The following is a 23,120-nucleotide window of genomic DNA, read 5'->3' as shown; positions in this document are numbered from 1 at the left end:
TGTTGGAGAACATGAATAGTAAGGAGGCTGATATTTTATGCTGTGTGAAGACTAGTAAAGACCTTCCTTAAGCAGATGTCAAATAATGTGTAGGTAGGAAAACAGTAGAAGTGCTAGGCTTTATCTGATGCAAGCATAAGTTTTATCCAACCACTTATATTTGCATTATAAAAAGTATAAAGAATAGACAATTAGTACCTTGACGAATGGAAATCAGATAAAGTACAGTTTACCTATCTATGCATTCTCTGCTAGTGTGAGCATATTCTACAATGTACTGTAGTGGCAATGAGTCTTGGTGCTGGTTGAATGATACAGGTCCTTAAACAGAATCTCAAAACATCAGAATGAGTGGACATTCTTATAATACCTAGGCTCAGGATCAAACAGTTAGTTGGGAACCTCTCCCAACAATCAGGGTAACAGTTTTTTTTTTCATTATACTGAATTTCCATGACATTAAAGAGATGAGTGCATGCACTTCTATTTTTAATATTTTCCAGACTGAAGATAAACAAATTTAGTCAAGAATAGTTAACATCTGATTTATCATGAAGGATGCAAATTGCCAAGGCCATGCTTATATTTATCTATTTATTTATTTAATTTGTTAACAGGAGGAGAACATTGATCCACATTTTTTTTATTCTGAGCCCAGGAGGAATGTCTTGTTAAGTGACTTACTCAGAGTCAAACAATAGGCAAATGGAGTCTGATTTAAATAATCCACAGACCATAGGAAGCAGCTCATTAACAGATCATACCCTTAATCCTCTGTTCCTGTGGACATGGACATGGCAGTTTGAATATCCTGCATACATTTTGGTTGTCTGACCTGATAAATCCATTAGCAGATGACATAAATAAATAATGTAAAGCCTGGAAATTATTTTGTTGCATTTCACCAAAAAATCGTATGACATTAAAACCGTTGGCAACAGAACGTATTGGAATAAATTTTGTTTCCCTATTAGGTAGTGTTGGGCCTGTAACAGTTTTACTCACTTATAGCTATTGCTGTTTAGGCATATAGCATTTATGACTTAATATCACCTTTGTAGCACTCAGCTTTATAAACATTGCCTTTATTTTTCTGCTACATAATGATGGGAAGTGGGGGCAAGGTGAGTCGGTAGGATTATTGGGAAGTATGAGAACTGTACCTTATTTCATCTTGTAGTAGATTAATACATTCAGAGATTTCTCCAAAATGTATTACTTGCTGTTCTGATGATCTTATTAATACTCACCAATGGTTTAGCTCTGCCCCAGCATACCTTGCACCTGAGGTTGCTGCCTACTCCTCTGAATTGTATTACTTGCTGGATAAATATGTTGAGGCATCTGTACCTGTGTAATATAAGCATAACAGCAAGTTTAAAACTAGGCCGTTATTGTCAAACTACCACATCAGTAAACTATATAAGAACAAGAACATGCTATTGGCCATCTTTAAAAGAGATCCACTTCATCACGCTCCACTTCATTACTGTGAAAGGAATTTAAAGCTAGCAAGTCCCTCAAGCATATCATTGGCAAATTCAAGGCCAACTATGAACCTTGGGTTAGAACTAATTCAAAAGGCAGGCATAAGCTATATTAGGAAGCTTAGAAGTAAACACTTTTGTACTGAACTTCTCACTAATGTTACCTTATATTGCTAATATTCTGACAAATTATCTTCCAGCTTCACCTGAACTCCCATCCCTCCTGCTAATACATCCCCTCACAAAATTACTTTGAACTATGTCCTTTTGGCACTTTACAAATTTAAAAATACTAATTCCATGGTTCCTGACGATGTCCCCAGATGTCTGCTGAGAATAAGCACCCTCTATCAACATCTCTCTACCAAGTCTTCATACCGACTCTTTCTACTGGTTACATCCCCAAGGTGTGAACAATATCTGTTGTGCTCTTGCATATAGATGGATCTTCTATTGAAACTAGGAATTACAGATCTATTGTTATTACTTCTATTATTTCCAGGACTATGGAACACATTATACCTGAACTAATAAACAATGATATAGGTGATATTGTATCCATGGATACACCAGTTTGGGCTTTGTAAAAGACAGATCATGCTTGCTCTGAGTACTTTGAAATAGTTATTCAGGCTGTGGAGAGGTGACTTGCAGTCTGAGCCGCCTATCTGGACTTTGTGAAGGCCTTCATTCTGTTTCTCGTGCTGGGATTTTGAAAAAAAATCATCCATTTCAGTATTATTCAATGCATTGTTTGCTGGAAAGGTAATTAGCTGTCTAACAAAACCCATCCTGTTAAGATCAGGAGCGTTGGCTCTAGATAGGAAAGTGCCACCAGCATTATCATGCAGATTTCTACTCTGGACTCCATATTCATTGGTATTTACTTCTCTGGCATGAAAGCTGATGTCAGGAGACTATGGCCTAAACAAGTTTGCTGATGAGTGCAAACTTTGGTGTTTATCAAATTGCAGTCTGATATATCTTCTAGCTACTGCCATAACAAGAGGTAGGTATGTCAATGACAGAGTTACCATCAGTGTTGGTTAAATCACTCTTTTGACACAATCATCAGACTTGGATATATATGTTAATAACAGGCTCATTTTTTGCTCCCATGATTATGTGGTGGTAGAGAATTCTTTCATCTTGCAAAACTTTTTATTCATGGTACCTCTTCATGATCTAAAGAAATTGCAGTCATACTTTATTTCTAGCTTGTTAGGCCCATCTTTGAATATAATCCTCTTTGACATGCATCTCCTTTATCAACTAAACCAATTCAACTGACCCCAATGTTTCTTCAGTGAAATTATCACGGGTCTCAGTAGTCTTCACTACTCTGATAGACTAAAAGTCCATCTCCTTCTTCTTATTGTTATACAGACCTCTGAGTGGTGACCTCTGCTTAACCTTCCATGCTATGAATGACCCTCCATTCTTTGAATTCCTTCACCTCAGTAGAGGCAGTGGTAAAGCAAACACCTACACTGGAGACCTAAACATATACTACCACAACAATGACAGCAGATAGAGCATCATATACCTAAACTGATATATTCTCTTTTTTTGGAATAGGCTGCCCTTGCCTGCCAAGGAGAGTACTTCAATAGCAACCCTTAAAACATCACTGGATAAGTGATTACACAATTTCAAATGGTACATATGATGATTTAATGGGTGACACTGTTAGTCTTACATCACTTGGTGATGTGGCTGAGCTTACTCAGTGGCCACTTTGTATATTATATTAATAACAGAAAGTAACATAGATGGTCCATCTGGTGCCCGCTACAATTGTATGAACTGGCACCAACCTCTGCTTTCAGTTAGATGATTGAAAAAAGTCTTCTCAAAGCTGAAGCAAAAAATATATATATTCTGTTATTTGTAACGAGTAAGCAGCTTGCTACAGTTAAGTTAGGACACACAGAGCAGTTCAGTGTTTCAGCCATCATGACTTCATGTGCAGTGCTGGCATTTATTTCTGATGAATGTTGTAATGTCCTTGCCAATTCAGAAAACAATGCTGGTACTGCTCTCCCACACATCTGACACTTGCCAGTCATACACCCTGAGAACTTATGTCCAAGGCATCCACTCCTTTTGTCCTGCCTTATCTACAGTTCTGTAAAAGTCTGTGAATCTTTTTACTCTTCAGTCTTCTTATGAGGATATGGATGTATGGTTGTTCTGCATTTTTCAGTTTAATACCACACATGTAGTTAGTAAATCTGGTATGCTAAAGTTAACAGTAATTTGACTAAAACTGGATATATTCAAAATACTGATGCTTGTAGATATATCCAGTCTGCAGAATATGGTGGGTTTTTCCACTATTGTGCAAATTTAATGTGACTGATTTAGGATATGCATTCTTGTGCAGGAAGCTCAGGCCAGCAACCCTAGTAACTGTTATGTCTTTATACAGATCCTAAGGAAGAGCTGTGAACAAAAACTATTATAAATATGTTGCTACAGAAATTAAGTTTAGATGGAGGTAAACAATGATTTTTTTATACAAATATATACAATTTTAGATAATCCTGTCATTTTTATCATACCAAGTCTCTGCTCAGATAATGATAATATGCCTTTCCAGTTATAATTTCTTAGAGATGTGAGGTGGTATAAGACTTCTAACGAGTAAATTTATCTTGAGATGTATGCATATGAATTCTTACATGCATTATAATTGAAACAGCTTCTAGTGAGGTAATTTTGGATGACATTTATTTGTGAATGTGGTTTTATTGGATGTTCTAATTATATAAATGTACTGATAATCTGTTTTTACAGGTCTTGCTTCATATCTGGTACTATAGGAGTTGACTTTACTGGCTCCTCAATGTCTATACCATGATTGGATAATGATATTCTCAAAGGATCTATATTTTCAATTGACCTGAATATATTTAGAGACTGGGTTTTCATGAATGGATTTATTCAAATTACTTTTAGTAGCATTATGCATCTTCACTGCTTCCAGATTTTAGAACCTTGGGGGGGGGGGGGTATCTCCTTATTTCTATGTTTGTACGGTCTCAGAGTTATTAAAACCAGAGTAACTGAACTACTATGTAACCTTTGTTCTAGTGGTACTTGTAACAAATTATATAAGATATAATGGTCAAATGAGTTTTGTACCTCTTAATGAACTGGGAGTGATACAAATGTACTTATTTTGATAGAAGTATTTTTTTTATAAAATTTTGTTAATATTTCTAAGTGTATGAGGAAATTAGAATCATAATTTATATGACTACTTCATAATAAAATGCACCTTCTTGATAGTCTTCTGTATGGCACTAGTTAAAGTTAGCCTAATTCTGGTTTATTACAGATGATGTAAAATATTTGAATTTAGTTGTAGTGGTAGGCGTGAAGTTCATATATTTAGTTTTAAGGACTTGAATGCAGTACTGTGTAGTATCATATTTTGGTTTAAACAACCTGCAGTCAGTGTGGAGTTTCATCAGTTACAGAAATCCCCATAAATAAAATGTAATTATAAATGTAAATGAACATATTTGTAATCTAACAGCAATTTATTTAATTCAGGTGGGACTACATCTAGTTCATTTAATTTTTTTCCTGGTCTTTTAATTTGTTAGAAAATATGAATTACACTGAGTAGTTCCGATCTTATTAGACATTTAATTTAATCTTCTGCCTTTGAAAATATCTAAACTTTAAGTCTAGAGGGCAGTAGATTAAGTGAAACACAATAACAAGCCCAGTCTCTGAATTTAGTCCCATCTTTGGATGTAGATATACATTGATTATTGGGAATACTACATCATTAAGCAACTATTTTAGACCAGCTATAACTCCACTGAAGCCATGAATTGTATGTATGCTTCTGCAGTTAACAAGGTTTGGCTTCATCTTTACCACTATACTCCTTTTTCTCCTGAAGTAATGAGAGAATTTGGATACAGACTTAATAACCCGTTATAGAATATTACTTCTGCTGTTTTATTAGGAGTTGTCTTACTTGAATCAGTGCTGTGCCAGCATTGCATAGATTAAGTGAAGCAAAACACATACTTTTTCTGATGGAGAGTTACATCCCATTAACATGTCTTGAAGTTTGTTTTCCTATGGAACATCTTTTAAGCAAATCGTAATAAGTGATAATATGCAAGTAATAATTATTTGTTAGTTGTGACTTGAAAGATTAAGAGCTCTGTATGCTCATCAGAAAAAAAGGAAGTAAAAGATAGAAACTTGTGTATAAAAAAAGGTAATTTACAAGAAGGGAAAAGCAAGGTAGTGCTGTTCATAAGCAAAGGTAGTGACTTTAAATGCATTTACAGTCTGTTTTCTTTTCAAATTACCTATTCAGCTTGAATACTGTTCCAGCCATGGATTGCATTAGGAAATAAGAGACCAACAACATACAGGGCATATGAGACTATAGTCATTTTTTTTTAAATTTGCATATTCTGTGATAGTTTGTAAACAGCTGTTTATGTATTTTACAGAATAAGCGGAGACGTTGGAAGAGGAAATGAAGGTAGTTATGTTGGGAAGCACTTCCGTATGGGATTTATGACAATGCCTGCACCTCAGGACCGCCTTCCACACCTTTGTTCTACTGGATTTACAGTGAGATCACAATCGCTTCACTCTGTTGGAGGCGCAGATGATGAAACTGATGTTTGCTCACGAAAACAACCACCACCAAAACCTAAACGAGACCCATCCACCAAGCTGAGTACATCATCAGAAGCAGTTAATACAGGGACAAGTATGAGTGGAAAACAATCGGACATAAACGAAGGTAACTGAGTCATTTGTATATTTCATGATACAAGCACATCAATAATGGATTAACTTAAGCATCTTCTGTCAGAAGGTTACTAAAGGAGCAGACTGTATTAAAAATGGCACTATAACATTCTTTTATTAGGACAAAGCATAAACTTCTGGAGTATTTCACATGATATTGATGCTGTTAATGCTTTTAATCCAAGTTTACATAATCTTCCTGAAATTTTAGTGCTGGCTTTGGTTTACTTACCTCAAGGTACTTTATCATTTAGTTCAACACATTACACAAATATTCAAAATCAGTTCCCAACTGAAATCTGGAAACTTCAATTAACAAGTCCTAAGACACCAAAAAATTAACAGCAAAAATGTAGAGAAGAACAAACATTTAACATCTCTCTTCTCCTTTATGCTTGCTTTTTACAAGGGGGCGAGTTACCCCCCCACCTCCAGAACTTGTATATAATAAATCCAAGACTGCCATTCCTTAAAAAAATGGAATATTTTGAAAAAAGGCGGTGTCAGACTTAATATTTTTAAGTGAGAAATTTTGGCCTCAGTCTCTACATCTTGGGACTCGACAATGTTAAATGGTTACATTCAAAATCCATTGTACAAGAATGAAAATGTGGTTAGTTCTGGTTGTTTTAATCAAAACTGCCCTCAACCAAATGCTATTGCATTACAGAACCTTGCATCACAGAAATTGTAGCAGTTCACTATAAAACCAATCCATTATGCCAGTTCTGGGTACTCTTCCTTTTAACAGATACTTACATAACATTCTAAGTGAAAGGCTTCTCATTTCACATCAGTACCTAGGTATACAGTTTCAGTATCTCTTTAAAACATGATATTTAGAAATTTCAAGCATTTAACAAAATAATTAGTGCAGTGAATTGGAAAGCTTGCAGTGATTTCTGTTGTTCTTAGAACGTTTTTAAAGGCACATACTAGGCTAGCTGCCCTTGTGGATCATTTTAAGCATAGACAACTTCCCTTAATAAGAGCCAAACCCTGTTTTATTTGTCTGTGAGGTAAACACCTTAATTATCACACCAACCCCCAAGCCCAATACCATATCTCATATGGTCTCCATATTTAATAAGTATTTAGGTAAAGCCAGATAAATAATGGTACTATTATATACTTTTAAAAAGGTAAGTCATCGGTAAAAGTTCTATCGGTAGAGTCAGAGGTGTTATCTTATGCAAAAAAAAAAAAAAAACTGTGTAAATTGTATGTTACAGAAAAATCCCCTAAAAATGAAAAATCTCTTGGCCAGATAAACTAAGTTGGTTTGACCTCTGTACAGAAAATGCATTAATCCACTAAAATAACAGAGTTTCTGAGGAAGCATCTTACAGACTTACAAGATACAAAGTGATTTTATTAGAAAAGTAAAGAAATATTAAAATAATGTAAAAGGAAATAATTTGATACATGCCTGGTGCTGTTCCCCAATCTTGCGTCCCTTAACACTAGGCTTTGGAACCAAAAAAAATAATGTGATGATCCTCCATTCTCTGAGGAGGAATACTGGGTCTTAATGCTTTCACACTCTACTGTCCAACTGTGAACACAAAAAAAAATGATTTGCTGATTGTGCCCCATAAAAAGTCACCCTCAGGCTGGATGACCCCTTTGTCCCACCCTAGGTACACTCTTGGTTCTTACCTTAAAATGAAACTGTGGGTAGTACTTTAAGTGTAGTTTTACTTCTCTGATAAGCTACAATGCTAGATTATAAACCTAGGTCTGATACTTTGAGTTGCATGACAATATTTATTTTCTTGACGTACAGACTGCTCTCCTAGTTCATGTTGATAAAATCAAGTAATATATGTTTTAGAGGCTAGTATCTTTTTATTTGCTACTGCCTTTTTGGAGGTATGATATTATGTTGCTGTTAGGAAAGTGTTTATTATTCCTTGTTTTGGGTTATAATTTGATTTCCAATTTAAAGTGCAATAGTAATCATGCAAGGAAGTTAACTTCTAGTGATTTATTTTGTTTGTTGACTAGGATAATGGACTAATCCAAAATAACCCATTTCAGTGAATGGCTGGTTAGAAAAGAGCAAATATTGTTTGCAACTAATAATAATAATAAACATGAAAAATATAGCAGTTTACACGTCAGAAAACTTGTACATGTGTATTTATAGATAGCATGATTACAGCTTTGGATTCAGTAGATCTGCATGCAATAAGTGAACAGTATATCAGGAAAGATTACAGGGCTTGCAGACATTTTGAAATGCTTACATGTTTATTTAAGAAGTTGTGCATATGATAAACTCCTGCAAAGAGGTTTAAAATGAAGCTATATTATAATAGGTTATAATGAGAACAAACATTGTATTGTGCAGTATTGCAGTTTAGGTACAAACGATTGCAATGCAGCTCGAGACTAACGAGGAGGAACTAACTCATGAGGGGGAGACAACATTGGAGAGGCTGGACAAAAGGTAAAGGGGAGAACTGGACCATAAACATGGGTTGGAGAGTGATACTAAAAGAAAGAAGAACATCATGATAGGGATACGGAGGGGTATGTTGTGCCTACACGAACTGTCGAGAATGCAATCTATGCAGATGTCAGTCAACTTCAAGGCTAACGTTATGGACAGGCTCTACCTCTGGTGGCCTAATGGTTAGAGACAGCAGGTCATGTGAATCTGTCAGTTACATAAGGAGGCACTCAACAGCCAGAGCAAGTGTCCAGCTGTCTTTCTACTTCAGCTCTTACCTGCAACCTGGTCACCCAAGTGGATTCACCCTTCACTACTCAGACAGGAGAATCATTTATCCTCTTTGCAACAGATGGGTGCAGAAACAACCAGCATGCCCTCCAGGTCACAGTAAACATGGTGACCACTATTACAATACAGAGAGCTAGACCTGGGACCTGATGGTGAATGAGCAGCATGCAGATTGGTCAGTGCAGTGCTATCTGGCTGCTGCCTCACCTTAGCCTGCTCCACAAGTGACCCAAGTCACTCAACTGACCCCATAGAAAGAGAAAATAAGAAAAACAAAAGAGTGAGTGAGAGAGAGAGAGAGAGAGGGAAAATGATATAACAAATCAGTGCATATTTATGACTATTTATTAAAATATTGCAGTACAGATGGCTGTAAATTACATGCAACCTTCCTCCTTGAAACACAGTCGCATCTTGGAAAAGTTGCACGATTTAATTCAATCTCTTCAGACACTGTGAAACATAAAACAGACAGTAATTACTACTACACATCTTTGGTAACAGAAGAAAACTACAGCGACAGGTAACAGGAAGAATATACAATGTCAGACCAAGTGCAGAATGCTTAGAAGATAGTCAGCTCCCTCTCCCCAGTCACTGCCTCCCACTGGTGCAGCAGGTCAGAGTAGCACCTGCGCAGGTACCTGTACCTGAGCTTTCACTGCTTACCAGTAAACGTGGTGGCAGTAGCATCACCTAGTGCCCTGGCTATCTGGTGCCAGTCATCAGTCTTATAGAAGTGGCATTCCATATAGTCAATATGCAGCAGGTGGAGGAGGTTTTCAGTTCCCTGCACCAGTAGGGAACCCTGCTGAAATGTTCACCCGAAGAGGCTGTGGCCACTCTGCATGCCAGAATGAGGAGGAAAATTGTAGGCTAGTGTGCCTGACTGCATGTGGTGGAGTCCACATGATGTTCACCATTGGGCAACATGGTTGTGTGATACAGAGTACCAGTGAGGTGAATCGGTGCTCTGAGCTTCTCAGTGTCATTGCACATGACGTAGCAGTGTAGGCATGGGGAGAAATGAGCACAGTTGCATTGAAATGACTGATAACTTATCTTGTTATAACTGCGATTCAGAGGCAATCACACTAAATCACCTCATTAGCATAATTGCAAAGCAGTGAGTCCTATTTTAGCATGATGAATGCATGATCACAGTATTTCAAGAGATTACGTTATGGCAAGCAACTTAGGAATTGAAATATAATGCATAACAAAGTGTACTTACTTTTAGGCAGAATAACATCAGATAGGCCATCTAGTAACGGATCTTATGACTGCAGTTTGTCCACTATAGTGCAGGGAAGCATCAATATTAGATACCGAACTGAGTGGGGTTAATATAACACAAGGTATGAGAGGTGATTGCCCTGCTGTGGGAGCTCATCTTTACAAGCAACAGAATGCAAGGTTAGGACAGGTTACAGTCCTGCAATGGGAAGCTCATCCCAGCAACAAATAGTGTATACAGTGGGGAGAGTTTACAGCTGTGCTGTGCAGGGAGCTCACATCAACAAGGAACAGAGTGCAAAGACAGTACGGGTTAAAATCTTGCTGAGGGGAAGGGGGAGTGCACACTGACAGGGAACATTGAACAATATCATCACATATTACAGACTTGCTGTGGTTGGTTTCTAATTTGACAAGGAATATAGTATAAGGTATAATCATGTTGTCTGGGGAGGATTGCCTTGATCGGGGAACAAGGTCAGGATGAGTTGCATTCTTGTTGTGTAAGGCACTCAGCACTGTACAATATGTACAAAGACCACAAGATATGTTAGGGTGGACGTGAGGCTTCCTGTACACAAGTCACATTATATACTGTCAATGGTGGATGGCGAGCAGTGGTAACACACTCATTTCTGCCATCAGTATGGCACATTGTTTAAATGATAACAGCATTTTAACAGGCAAGTCAGTGGCCACTGTTTGGAGGCAGGAAACATGCTGGCGCATTGTTCATGCATTCAAATGCACCGATCCACAAGAATAACCCTTACGTGTACAAATCTGGTCATGGGATTGAGACAGCAGAAGTGGGTGCACGGTTTCACTACACCAGAGGCAGAAGTGCCATTACAGGAACTAAACACTCATGAGGCTTACATATCCATGAGATGGGGTAAAACAGTCAAAGCCTTTCAGAACCAGGTGTGGCAAGGAGTGACATAGGACATCAAAGCTGTGGGTTGACATAATATGACAGAAGTACTGGTCTGTTTCAGAATCACCAGTATGACACTGCATGTCAAGACCAAGGCACAGGTTATTGACAGAGACAGGCTGACCACTGGAGGTGGACCACTAGTATAGTGGTATGTCAGAGAAAGAATATCGGACAAAGGGGTAGAACCCTAATGCTTGTTAACAGCTTAGATGTGGGAGCTGACATGTAGAATGTCTGTAGTGGAAACACCAGGTTCATACCTATTAATGTTTTAGTGCAAAAATCTGGACAGAATCAAACGTAATGTCGGACAAAGGTGCATAAAATAGTGACAGATTTTAAATATTGCTCTTATAAACTCAGAAAGTTGCCATAATAACAGGTTATGCATTAGCATGCATTTTCGGAAGGATCTAAACTCTGAAACTCAAATGACAGTCATTATTTAGTGACTTCATTCCTCAGTGATTTCCCAGAAAACCACACATATTTTGACCATCAGACAAAAAAATAAGAGGACACAGTTAGGAAGTATGAATTGTTGCACTACTTTAGTAATGGGACCCACTAGTGTGAATGATTTAGTCAGCCAGACCGATATTCATGTCTGTTTTGCATGTACATTGGGCCTATGGCTAAAATGACCTGCATTGTAAGGTACTTATGTGTCCATAGACTATGTAAATAATTGAAATGTAACATTCTGTTTGCCATGTGTTGGTGTGAGTGGCACCTGTGATCCAGCATTGGCACACATATGTCATCCTTATACTTTCAGTTTCCACTGGTAATGGGTTCAGTACAGCAGGTCAGAACATTCCTGATATCAGCAAGTTACTTGTGGCTGACATTAATGGTATCATGTATATGGCACAGTCTAATGACACAGTGGTACTCTGAGCAGTGCTGATTTTGGAGGGGTACATACATCCACCATAGCCAAGTTTTGGATGTCTTTTCCACGTTAGCCACACCCTAGTTACACAGGAGCCACTAGCACAATTACCATCACTAAGCCATACTGCCTCTGAAATACATGCATCTGCCTCGGCGGAGAGGTAAGTAGGTGGCAGTCACCAGCATGATTCTAACACTTACCCTGATCTGGCTGTCAATATGGGATCATCCAGTGGACTTGCAGGTTAATGAGCCAGGTATCAACAATCACTCTGCATACCATTTTAGAGTTTGCTTTGTGGCCTGCTTTAGGAAATACATCTGCTGTGGGGACTACAGAACATCTTGAAATGTATACAGGGAAACAAACTACATAGTGACCAGGAGCAGTTACACCTGCTGATGGTGTTGGAGGCCCACTTGACAACCATTTGTTCATCCATGATGATAGTGGCACATGCTCATCATGTAGGTTATGGATGTGTAGTGCCTGGCCACAGTCCAGGCAATGAAGGATGGCACATAACCTATTTCAGGGACAGCTTCTCACTATTCTTTCTGTCTGTGGTTGTCTCCATGCCCCTGGATCACATTCCCATTGTTATGGCAGATGGTTTACTATGGTAACGTTGATCCGGATCCTGTCAAATGATGGAATCACCAACCCACGTTCACAAAAGTGACAATGTCAAATTCCGACATTGTCGAAATACATCTCAACTTCAACTTCAGAATGGGCTTTAACATGGGTTGAGATGGGGGCAAGATTTGTACTTCGACAATGTTGAGTTTGACATTGTCTCCGTTTGGCCTCTGAACTTCGGTACGGTGGAGATTCCACAGAAGCCAGATCAACCTTACCATAGTAAACCGTGGCAGATACTGTTCTTGCTCCACCATAGGAACTCCCTACCAGCCCAGCCACTTAGGATTCTGCAGTTCTACCCCATTCAAATCCTCTATTGAGCTACTGAGTACAATACCTATATGTGGCCATTGCTTGAAACATGAACACTGACCTCCTGCTGCCTTCCAATATGGGGGCTGCAGAAGTTTTCTCATGCATTTCTCAAAAATAATTGCACCATCCATTGGGCAGGATGCTCCATTTTTGATACTGCAGAGCTATATGGTATATCCAACCAGTGCTCAGATAATGGAAGCTCCGAATTAACACAAGAAGGTGTGATCTGCAACTTTCCCAACCTGCCAACTGTGTACTTTTCTACCTGATCCACCATCCATAATCTTTTCATCATATGGTAGTATTGCTATCTTCTATTGCTTTATCCCACACTACATAAGCAAAGGATGATGACTGTTCCTGGACAACCCTTCTGACCTGTGTGGGTATGGTAATGTCTAATGCACAGCATAGCCAGTCAATGCACTGTACGGCATAACACTGGTTTATTAATGCATGCATCAGTTGTATTATGTGCTGTTCTTATCATTGTCAACACTTCTGCACTAGGCAGTGCCTCTTTACAGTGCTGCTACATATTGCACTACAGATTTCATCTACCTCTGCAGCCAGTTCACACAAAGAAGTACACCATACAAAGACTGGTCAATGGTGCAAAACAGTCTATCAAAACAAAAAAACAGACCAGTAACATCAGGAAGAAAGCTTCAATTCCACAGATCTTTCAGGTTAAAAACCCTTATTCAGTGTGATAAAACAAGTAAGTTGATGTACATAATATACAAACTCAAAGACACAGCCAACCAATCCTATACATTCATCAGTTAAGCTAATAAAAGTTAAAGGAGCCTTTAAAGGCATATACTCAAAAACTCTTAAAAATCAATGAATAAAATTCACAGTTTTATCTGTTTCTCTTTTAAAACAGGTTTTATGCTCACAGCAGCATTCATACCTGGACTTTTATCTGCGTTTAACTAATCCAATTATACTCCGCAAGTTCCAGTTTATTATTTTTATCACCTCCCCTGTTACTTAAATAAACAATTTGTAACACTCTAAAAGCAAATCTATACTCGAGTATTTTCCAGAACATATTTTGCTAGAGCCAGTTCCTCAGAAAACTCCTTATTCAAGTCCCTCTCTAGTAATGTTACAGATCTGAAAGGTAGTACTATGATGTCATCATGCTACAGCTGCTTTCATCATACCAAATTGTGTAGCATGGCATAGACAAGAGATGCCTTACTGTAGGTCTACGGTGATTACAGCAGTGCACTGCAAAATGTATTAGTGCTGGGAAATGAGCCTATGCAAGTCTGAACTTATGTTCAATAATGTCCCATGTTTGCGACATTGCAGTTTTACATGCTATCTCCAGTGTAGTCTGAGGCTTTAGGTCGGGAATCTTCAGACATCCTGCATTACTTGCAACACAACAGTAGACAACATGTATGGCCAGCTGCAGGCACTGATAAGAACAGCATATGTGGATGGCAGTGCATTAACCTATAGTAGTCTAAGACACATAAGCTAGTTGTAAGAATTATGGGCATTACCTGGATGGCCCAAAGATATATTGTGTATAATACCCTATAATATCCTGTGACTGCACACTACCTGGCAGGTGGCAGAGTGGATGAACTTCCTGTTAATATACCAGATACCATATGGAGAAGGTGTAGCCTTCATGGCTATGTGGATATACTCAGTGTCTCCAGAACCTCAGGGAAGAAGGTTATCTTGTAGAATGCCTGCATAGTGGTGGCTTGCTCTTCTGGTGAATATGAAAATCAAATATGCTCTCTGACATGCTGCAGTATCATTCAAGGAACTGGTGTAGGGTTTACAAGTCTGAAGCTAACACAACTCCTATGTGAACCTGTATCAGACACTGAAAAGTCCCCATGGCAAGGATCGTTAATGCTAAAAAAGGCTTTGTGTCCACTTGCTTAGACAGTACACACATCCCTCTTGATCCCATTTGAAGGTTTCTATGACATTAACTTCCCATATGTAGGGTCTCCAGCCACATGGTAAAAGTTGACCGTGCCCTGATCAAGGGAGTGGATGGTATATTATCCAAGGAGGACACAATGCAGCATTATGGACAGTGGCTTAGATGGGGACTACTAGCACAAGCTACATTTCTAACGTTGATGCTTCTCCTAGTATCACTACGTGAGTGAAGCTCATGTAGCCCAGAAATTCCTGGCATTTAGAATAAATGATTACTGCATCTCATAGCACTAATGGTGCTAATTTCTGAATCACACAGCCATGTTTGAGTCCAACATTTGCATGCATGATAGTTGTCATGAGCATGCTGCCATTCCTTTACATGCCATTATATAATCATTTGCATATGATGCATTCTGTACTATTCCTCCTGAAGCAAAATCCTCCTATGTGTGCCTTTGAATCACCCCTTCATGGCTCTGTCAACCACTGTCTTATTTCACCTAATTCTGTGTGCTGCTTGTCAGTGAATACTCTCCATTAATTTTAGAGTAAGTTTTTTTAGACTTTTATATGTAATGTTTATCTTTGGCATTTTTAAAAGGGCTTTAAAACAACATTACACATACTCATAGTTGTAGTTGTTTTAAATGTTATCTTTGTGATATTTGTGTTAACTGTGTGATTCTTTTCTGTGTGTTTGCAGTCTTGTAAAGGATTTGCTACAGATAACCACATTTATACTGAAAAGAAATTAAATTAAAAAAAAAGATATGAAGCTTAGGTATTGAACACCAGATTAAATGTAAATTAAGCATCAGTATATGAATTCCAAGTCAAACTATAGTATTTAATCAGATGATGTACTGTACTGAAGTGTTATTTTGCACATGCACTCCAACTAGTGATAATTCCCTCAAGCAACTCCATTTCCATAAGTTTATTTTGAAAGGATAAGTAAACTAGCCCAACTTGGATCCTTTTTAGCCATGAACTGAGCCATGATGATAAAGGCAAATGCAAAATGTGTGGAGTATTTTTAGAGTAGAGAGTAATGCGGCATGCTTTGGAAAGTATGAAGAGACTAGAGTAGCTGGAGAAAGTTCACAGAGACAAAGAAAGAATATGCAAATGCTAAATACATGTAGCAACAAAAAAGTTAGGATCGGGCCCAAGACCCCAGAGCTGTGAGCTAGGAAAGCCTTGTACGGTTTGACAATATGTTGGAATGTTTTGTTCCAAATAGCTTCTCAGCCCTGTTGGGCAGGATGCTTGCTGTGTAATATTTACATTCCCATAATCCATGCTTGTAAAAAAGAAATTAAGCTCATTGAGTTATCTGTATGTCTGCAAAATGCATGTTTATACATATTAAAAAAATGTTTTCACACTGAATAATGTGAACAAATTGACATATATATATATATATATATATATATATATATATATATATATATATATATATATATATATATATATATATACATATAATTAAAGAAGTAAGCAGCTGTTATATTGTAGTCCAGCTGGAACATACCATACATAGTCCCGTCAGAAACCATAGTCGGATATAGACTTTCTTGCAAAACTATTTTGTTACCATGTCTTATAACTTGGTATCCACATTCATTTTCTCTAAAAATGATGTAAAAATCAAGTTGTTTGAAACCTGGGCAAGCACAGTTTTATTCTCTGGAGATTCCTGCAGTGAAAGTAACATATGTAGTGTAATCTTGCTTAATGGCTGAGGAACATGACTAAATGGAGGTTTAAATGATACAATATCCCTATAGGGATTGCTGTCATGTACTTGACAGCACATTTTTACATTACAGTAATTGCTCACTTAGTCAAATTTAGATAGCATTTTCATTTACCATTACAGTGATTTTCTGTTTTTAAGAAGTTTAGACAAGCCCTTGGTTTCACACATGTATAGTATTTAGAAGAGTGCCATACAAGTACACACTAGGTTTTCCTGATCACGTGTCTCAGTGCAGTAATACGTGTGGAACAGCTAAATAAAACTCCTCAATACACAACTAAATGCAATCTCAAATAAGAACAAGCTAATTCAGTAATATCATTTGTTTTTTTTGTCAATGTTTCAAAATGGAGATATTTGACAGTTGAATTAGAAAATATGTACTTTGATCTAAACCAGTAAGAGCAATGCTATATATGTATAGTTTTATGCTTTGCCTTTTAAATTTGGAATCATTTATTCAGTGTGGAACATAGATGTCAAAGAAATGAACTCTGAAATCAAAGGACAAAATATATTTCAGATATGAAATAAGGCATAATTTGGCCTGTTACCCTTTTCATAAGAGCAGTGTGCTTTCTATTCAATATTTTCTCTTTTATTGTACTGTCCATTTGCTTAATATTAAAACTGATATTTTTTTCACAATCATGTTTGTTCTTAAGAGTTCTTCTATTTAAAATCTGAAGGCTATTTCAGAGCATGCAATATTTATCAAATATAGAATATAAATGAGTCCATATATGTGGAATATTTTTCAGCAGTGAATGTAAATTTGAGCATGTGTTAATTGTTCTACCAATGTTTATCATGTTAAGTGAAGATGCTTAACAGTGAGGCAAAGCAGTGCAATGACTGTCACAATGTCCCCATGCCTGCTCTGCCAAATAATGCCAGTGTGACCAGCTTATCTGACTGACAATAAAACTGTAAAAGACTGAAACACTCAGACAATAGCCAGATAATACTCATACCAAGCCAACCTCTGAGGCATCAGTGTTACAAGGCAGCCTCTTTTTCCAGGTAGTGTGACTGATCTCCTCACTGGCTGGCTGACCCGTTCCAAACCAAGTGGCTTACTGATAGTGACCCCTCAGACAAGCAAGACAAATCCACCATAGCAGTACTGCATTCGGCTTTGTCTCATGTTTTGTACCCTAGTGAGTCAGGCCATTAAAGGAAATGACGAAAACAAAAAGTGGGGGGGGGTAAGGCTACACTGCAACCAAAAAAAAAAAAGGTGGAAGGGTGGGAACACTCCAGCCTCTGTCCCATATCTGTGCCCAGAGTACACTGCCTCTTGTTTAAATACCCCCACAAATGACACAAGGAGCACATATACCCCCATGTAGCCGTACATGTCTCAAGGACAGTAATGTCCACATGTGAAGGACTTTTGTTCTGAAGCCCACACTCACAATATATGATACCAGGAAAGAAGAGGAATGAAAAGGGGAGGTAAGTCTGCACCGTGACTGCCCATCAGGCTGATAAAACAGCAGCCTGTTCCCCCACCTCTTTCCTGGCCATGAGTAGGTGCTTATCACACCTCATAATTGCTTTATGTGTGGCTCAGACCTCTTATAGCATAGCAAATGAAACTACCAAATCACTCGGTTATCTGGGATAATGAGAAGTACTAAAACATCACTAATCAAATTACTCACTGCAAAAGTGTCTATGCTTAGATAATTTATATACTTGAATTAAAAAAGTATTGACTGCATCATAAACACGTTTTCAATATACCCCAAATGTATAATATGCTCTGACATATATTGTAATTGTTTATTAATAGAAATTCCGACTTTTTAAGCTTACTTGCTTCCAATTTTTCTTCCATTGGTTACCATTGCTACCTTTCAAATGATGAGCTGAGTTAATCACACATTTCCTGCAAAGGAAATATATGAACATTAAGGAAGTCAGAACCCATGTTACCTAATTGCTTCCAACCACTGCAGTACATATCAACTTTCTATGATAAACCTACACTGCTACAGACTGGGACATCTCAGCCAAAAGGGCTGGAATATTCTAACAGAAGAGAGCACTTGCCACCCTATCAGCAATATACGTAACCTCAGTTTGCTTCTCACATTGACAGGTATATTGCTTTGCCCAAACAACCTGAGCACTAGATTGAAACAAAGAAGATAAAAGGAAATCTTACTCTGTTGCTATAAGAACTCTGAAACTTGTAGATACCAAGAAGTGCTCTGGACCCTAAATGACTTAGCCAAATATGTAACATGCCTACTAGGTATAAAATAAATTTGCAATTTGGTAAATGGGCCCTAGCATACCTGGGAGTCATTACATAGCTGAATGACCAATCACATGGGCCACAGCCCAAAGACACAGCATGCTAATCACACTGTTGTCCCCTAAGCCACTTGGGCAAAGTAAGGATGACCCTGTGACATCCCTCCTCTGGGCTAGTAGTCAAGGAACCTCAATCCTCACCACTGACACCAGTGAAGGAGGTTCACTTTGGACAAAGTTAGATACAGTATTTCCAGATGCAGATCTCTGCACCAAGCACAATTTCTTTTAAGAGCACACAGGGGGCACACACCAGTCCTAGGGCTGAGATTCCCTCTGTCTTTCTGTCTTTCCAGGCCCCAGCTAAGATTCCCCACTGACACAGCTATAGAGTTAAGTCCTTAGCCGGGTGTTCTCAGCCAAGTCCTCCACCACCCTCTCTGCGAAATCAGTGCTCACAGTGTCCCTGTTCAAAGTAGCTGACACACTCACTCTCTTTGAGATTTGGTTTTCATACACACACACACACACACACACACACACACACACACACACACATACACACACACACACACACACACACACACACACACACACACACACACACACACACACACACACAAAACTGGGAAAGGCTGGCACAGCTTTACTAGCTCTAAAACCTTTGCCCAGGCTATAAGGTTGATACAATGCCACCAGAACACCCACAAAGCCAGCTGCTCTAAGGCTGTTACAATGGTACCTAATTATACTGAGTGAAATTAATAATAATAAGGTGCTGCGGTAGTGTTGTCGCCTCACAGCAAGACGTTGTCCCATTTGATTCTCAACTCTTCTGTGTGGAGGCATGCATGAATGGGTGTGCCTTCGTTGAAGGTTGTGCATCAGGGCTGGTAACTCGGCACGTAAAAATCCACTACCAAACATTAGTGGACCGGAGTTCCGCTGTGGCGACCCCTAACCGGGATAAGCCAAAAGACACAACAACATCAATGGTAATGTTCAACAAACAGCAAGGCTTTCAGAAGCAACCACAGCATCACCAAATAAATATAAGTACTCTTAAAAGTTAAAATATTCTCTAAAAGACCAACCTCAATGAAAAGGTTAAATATATTTAATAATAAATAATAAAAGACCATGAAAATACTGAATTTATATTTACAATAAACACCAAAGTTTCAATCACAGGAAATATTGAAAATAACACAGATGGAAAGGTTCACACAGATACAGAAAAACAATACTACTGTTTTGTAGTTCACTTACTAGAGTAAGGCAAGATGACCTGCGTAAGTGGTCCTTCTTTGTCAGGTTTCACAGACAGACTGCTGAGAGCTAAGTGACAACTCTGATTAATATCTAAATATCATTTCAGTGCTGTCTATAGAATGACATCACATCTGGTCATTTGACTCTGGTTCCCACACTACCCCCCTTAGCTGGAAATGTTAGTCAGGTTCTTGCACATATGTGTCATAATACACGCATATAGAGATTTGCTAAGATTTATTACAGCATTTGGAAGCTGTAAAACAATTTTAACACATTCACTCTTCACTTAGAGCTACTAACCCAGGTTTCTCAGACATTTCATCTTCGGCTGTAGTCAGAGCTGTAAGATACAATCTTTATGGCTTAAAACATGTGAGTTAATTTCAGACTATTTTTCAAAGTTATAAATGACCTGCAAGACCAGGATCTTCCACAATGAAAATTTTCATTGTGGAAGATCCTGGTCTTGCTGGTCATTTATATCTTGGATTTTATTTTATTATTTATTTTGCATTTGTTGTGAAGTTTATGTCCAGTGATCCTTCCACTACAGTGCCTAAGATTTTTAGGCTAAATTCTATGGATTCTAGTCAAACTACCATAGAACAATTTACCATGTCTCTGGGTGAAAGAACAGGTGTACTACCAGCCTATGATGAGCAGACTAATGTTTGGAAGAAGTTCCTACAAAAAGAACAACAAAGAAGAACTAATAATCCTTTTTCCTGTATTGGGCAATGAGCATGCAACTCTTGATCAGCAGAAACAAAAGAGGTATTTGATAAACTGGACATATTAATATCAAAAGAACTGGCAGTTCATTTGATTTTCCTTAGCTTACAGAGATATTTGGAATTAGATATTACACCTCATGGCTTAAGAGCCTTTAAAAATCCCACTACCCCTTTTAACATGCAAGAAGAAAACGATAAAAAAATTTCAGCCTAGGTGGGTAGCCGCTGCCCACAAATGTTCTATTGAGTGGATTAATATACTGTTTGAGAGAGTCATATTAAAACAAGTTAAACTTCAAAATGACATTGCTTCTAATTGTGAATCTCTATCCAGTATATTAGGGGTTAAACGTATGGAACAGTGTTTACAGGACATACAAAATAAATTAATAGACTTTGAAAAGGAATTGCTGAATACCAAGTAATACAAGCTGAACCATGACATCAAAGATTATGGTAATGGCTCTGCTTTTTCCCGGTTAACCTATAAGAAGCGACGACCGAGGAATGTCCGGTTTAATGAACAGGAAGAAGACCAGAGACATAATGGTGGCTTGAGCATTGGCTCGGATGTCTCTACTGAGTGGGAGAGTGAATCTGGGGATTTTCCTGGCCTTCCAGCAGCCCAGGATGCACTTTTTTTTACAAAGAACATTTTGTAAGAACAAAAGAGCTGAATTTTCAGAGAGAGAAATGGCCAGAATTGGCAATACGACTTCAGAACCGGGGGGTAAGCAACAGTTTGATGTACAGCCAGCAGTAAAACAAAGGTACAAAAGATGTAGATATAATTAATTCCAAAACGGCGTGTTTAGAGACTATAATGTGCAATAATAGTCAAATGAGTAATGTTTATGCATATGTTGTGAATGTATTGGGTTGTACATTAAGTGAAGCTGCATTTTCTGCACTAAATCATGGTTTAAAATTCATTCCAACTGTTATGCCCAGATTACATATAATTAAGAAAGATATGCATTGTCTGATGCGCAAATTGCATCTAGCATGTTTCTTTAGGGATAAACAAATTGCTAATAGTCTGGTGAATAATTTAAACAGTAATGTGTCTTATTCTGAAGACTCAGAAGAAAATTTTTACTCTTGTGTTTCAAATGATAAAAGTGATGAAAGTTTAGGTTCATAGGTTCATAGCTTGGTACTAGGTTAACTGCCCTTGCAAGTCATTTTAAGCCTAGCCAATTATCCCTTTTGAGACTCAAACCCTGCACCTTGTGTTTGTAAGGCAAACACCTTAACCATTAGGTCACCCTCCCAACCCTAGAAAGTTTCACTGCTTACTGCAAGTTGGATACATCTAAGATTTTGGTTAAAAGTGAATTTATACCACCATTCACACATGAAGGCATACAGAATTTTGCAGCTATGGTGGATTTTGCAGTAGAATCTGTATATTTAGATTTCATTAATAATAAAACAAACAGTATATTAAATACAATTTAACTAAATTAGAGTGAAAAGCATTACAACAACTTAGTAAAAATGAAGACCTTGTCATAAAACCGGCAGTCAAAGGGAGTGAGGTTGTATTAATGCACTTTTCACAACATATTCAGATGTGTCTTGATCATTTAAATGATGCTGAAACTTATAAAAGGTGCTTTGCTAGAGATTATGAAATAGCCATGCATAAATTTAAAGATTTATTAAATAAAGGAGAACGATTGGGATATTTTACTAAGGATGATGTAGACAAAAGATTCAATACTGATAATTGTGAGATGGCAAAATTTTACTGTTTGCCTAAGATATATAAGGACATTTTGCATCCGCCGGGTCATTCTATTGTCTTGGTATGTCATTATTTTCTTAATAATATGGCCAAATTTTTGCATATTTTTCTTTTGCCAAATGTCATTAAACAAAGCTCCTATGTCAAAGAAAGTGCTGATTTTTTTTAGATTGAATAGTACCCCTAAAATGGACTAAGGATATGTATTGGTTAACAGCAGATGTGAAAAGTTTGTATACAAATATTAGTCACCAGTATGGGTTGGAAGCTTTGTATAATACCTTGGGAGACAGTCCCCTTGCATATTATGTTATAGAATTAATAGAATTCTGCTTAAAGAATAATTA

At 37.7% G+C, this 23,120-nt stretch overlaps 1 protein-coding gene across 1 annotated transcript in view; it reads left to right on the top strand.

The window, feature by feature from the left end:
• Positions 1–23,120, top strand: part of LOC122801220 (neuronal tyrosine-phosphorylated phosphoinositide-3-kinase adapter 2-like) — a 585,302-nt gene that overhangs the window by 541,573 nt on the left and 20,609 nt on the right. Inside the window, exon 3 of the mRNA XM_044070774.1 lies at positions 5,975–6,273. Within this exon, the coding sequence (XP_043926709.1) occupies positions 5,975–6,273 (299 nt within the window). The remainder of the gene's footprint in view (positions 1–5,974; positions 6,274–23,120) is intronic.

This window comes from Protopterus annectens, chromosome 4.part1 (assembly GCF_019279795.1).
Source record: "Protopterus annectens isolate FY-2018-M chromosome 4.part1, PAN1.0, whole genome shotgun sequence".
Taxonomy (NCBI): Eukaryota; Metazoa; Chordata; order Ceratodontiformes; family Protopteridae; genus Protopterus; species Protopterus annectens.
This window is presented reverse-complemented; position numbering and strand designations above follow the sequence as displayed.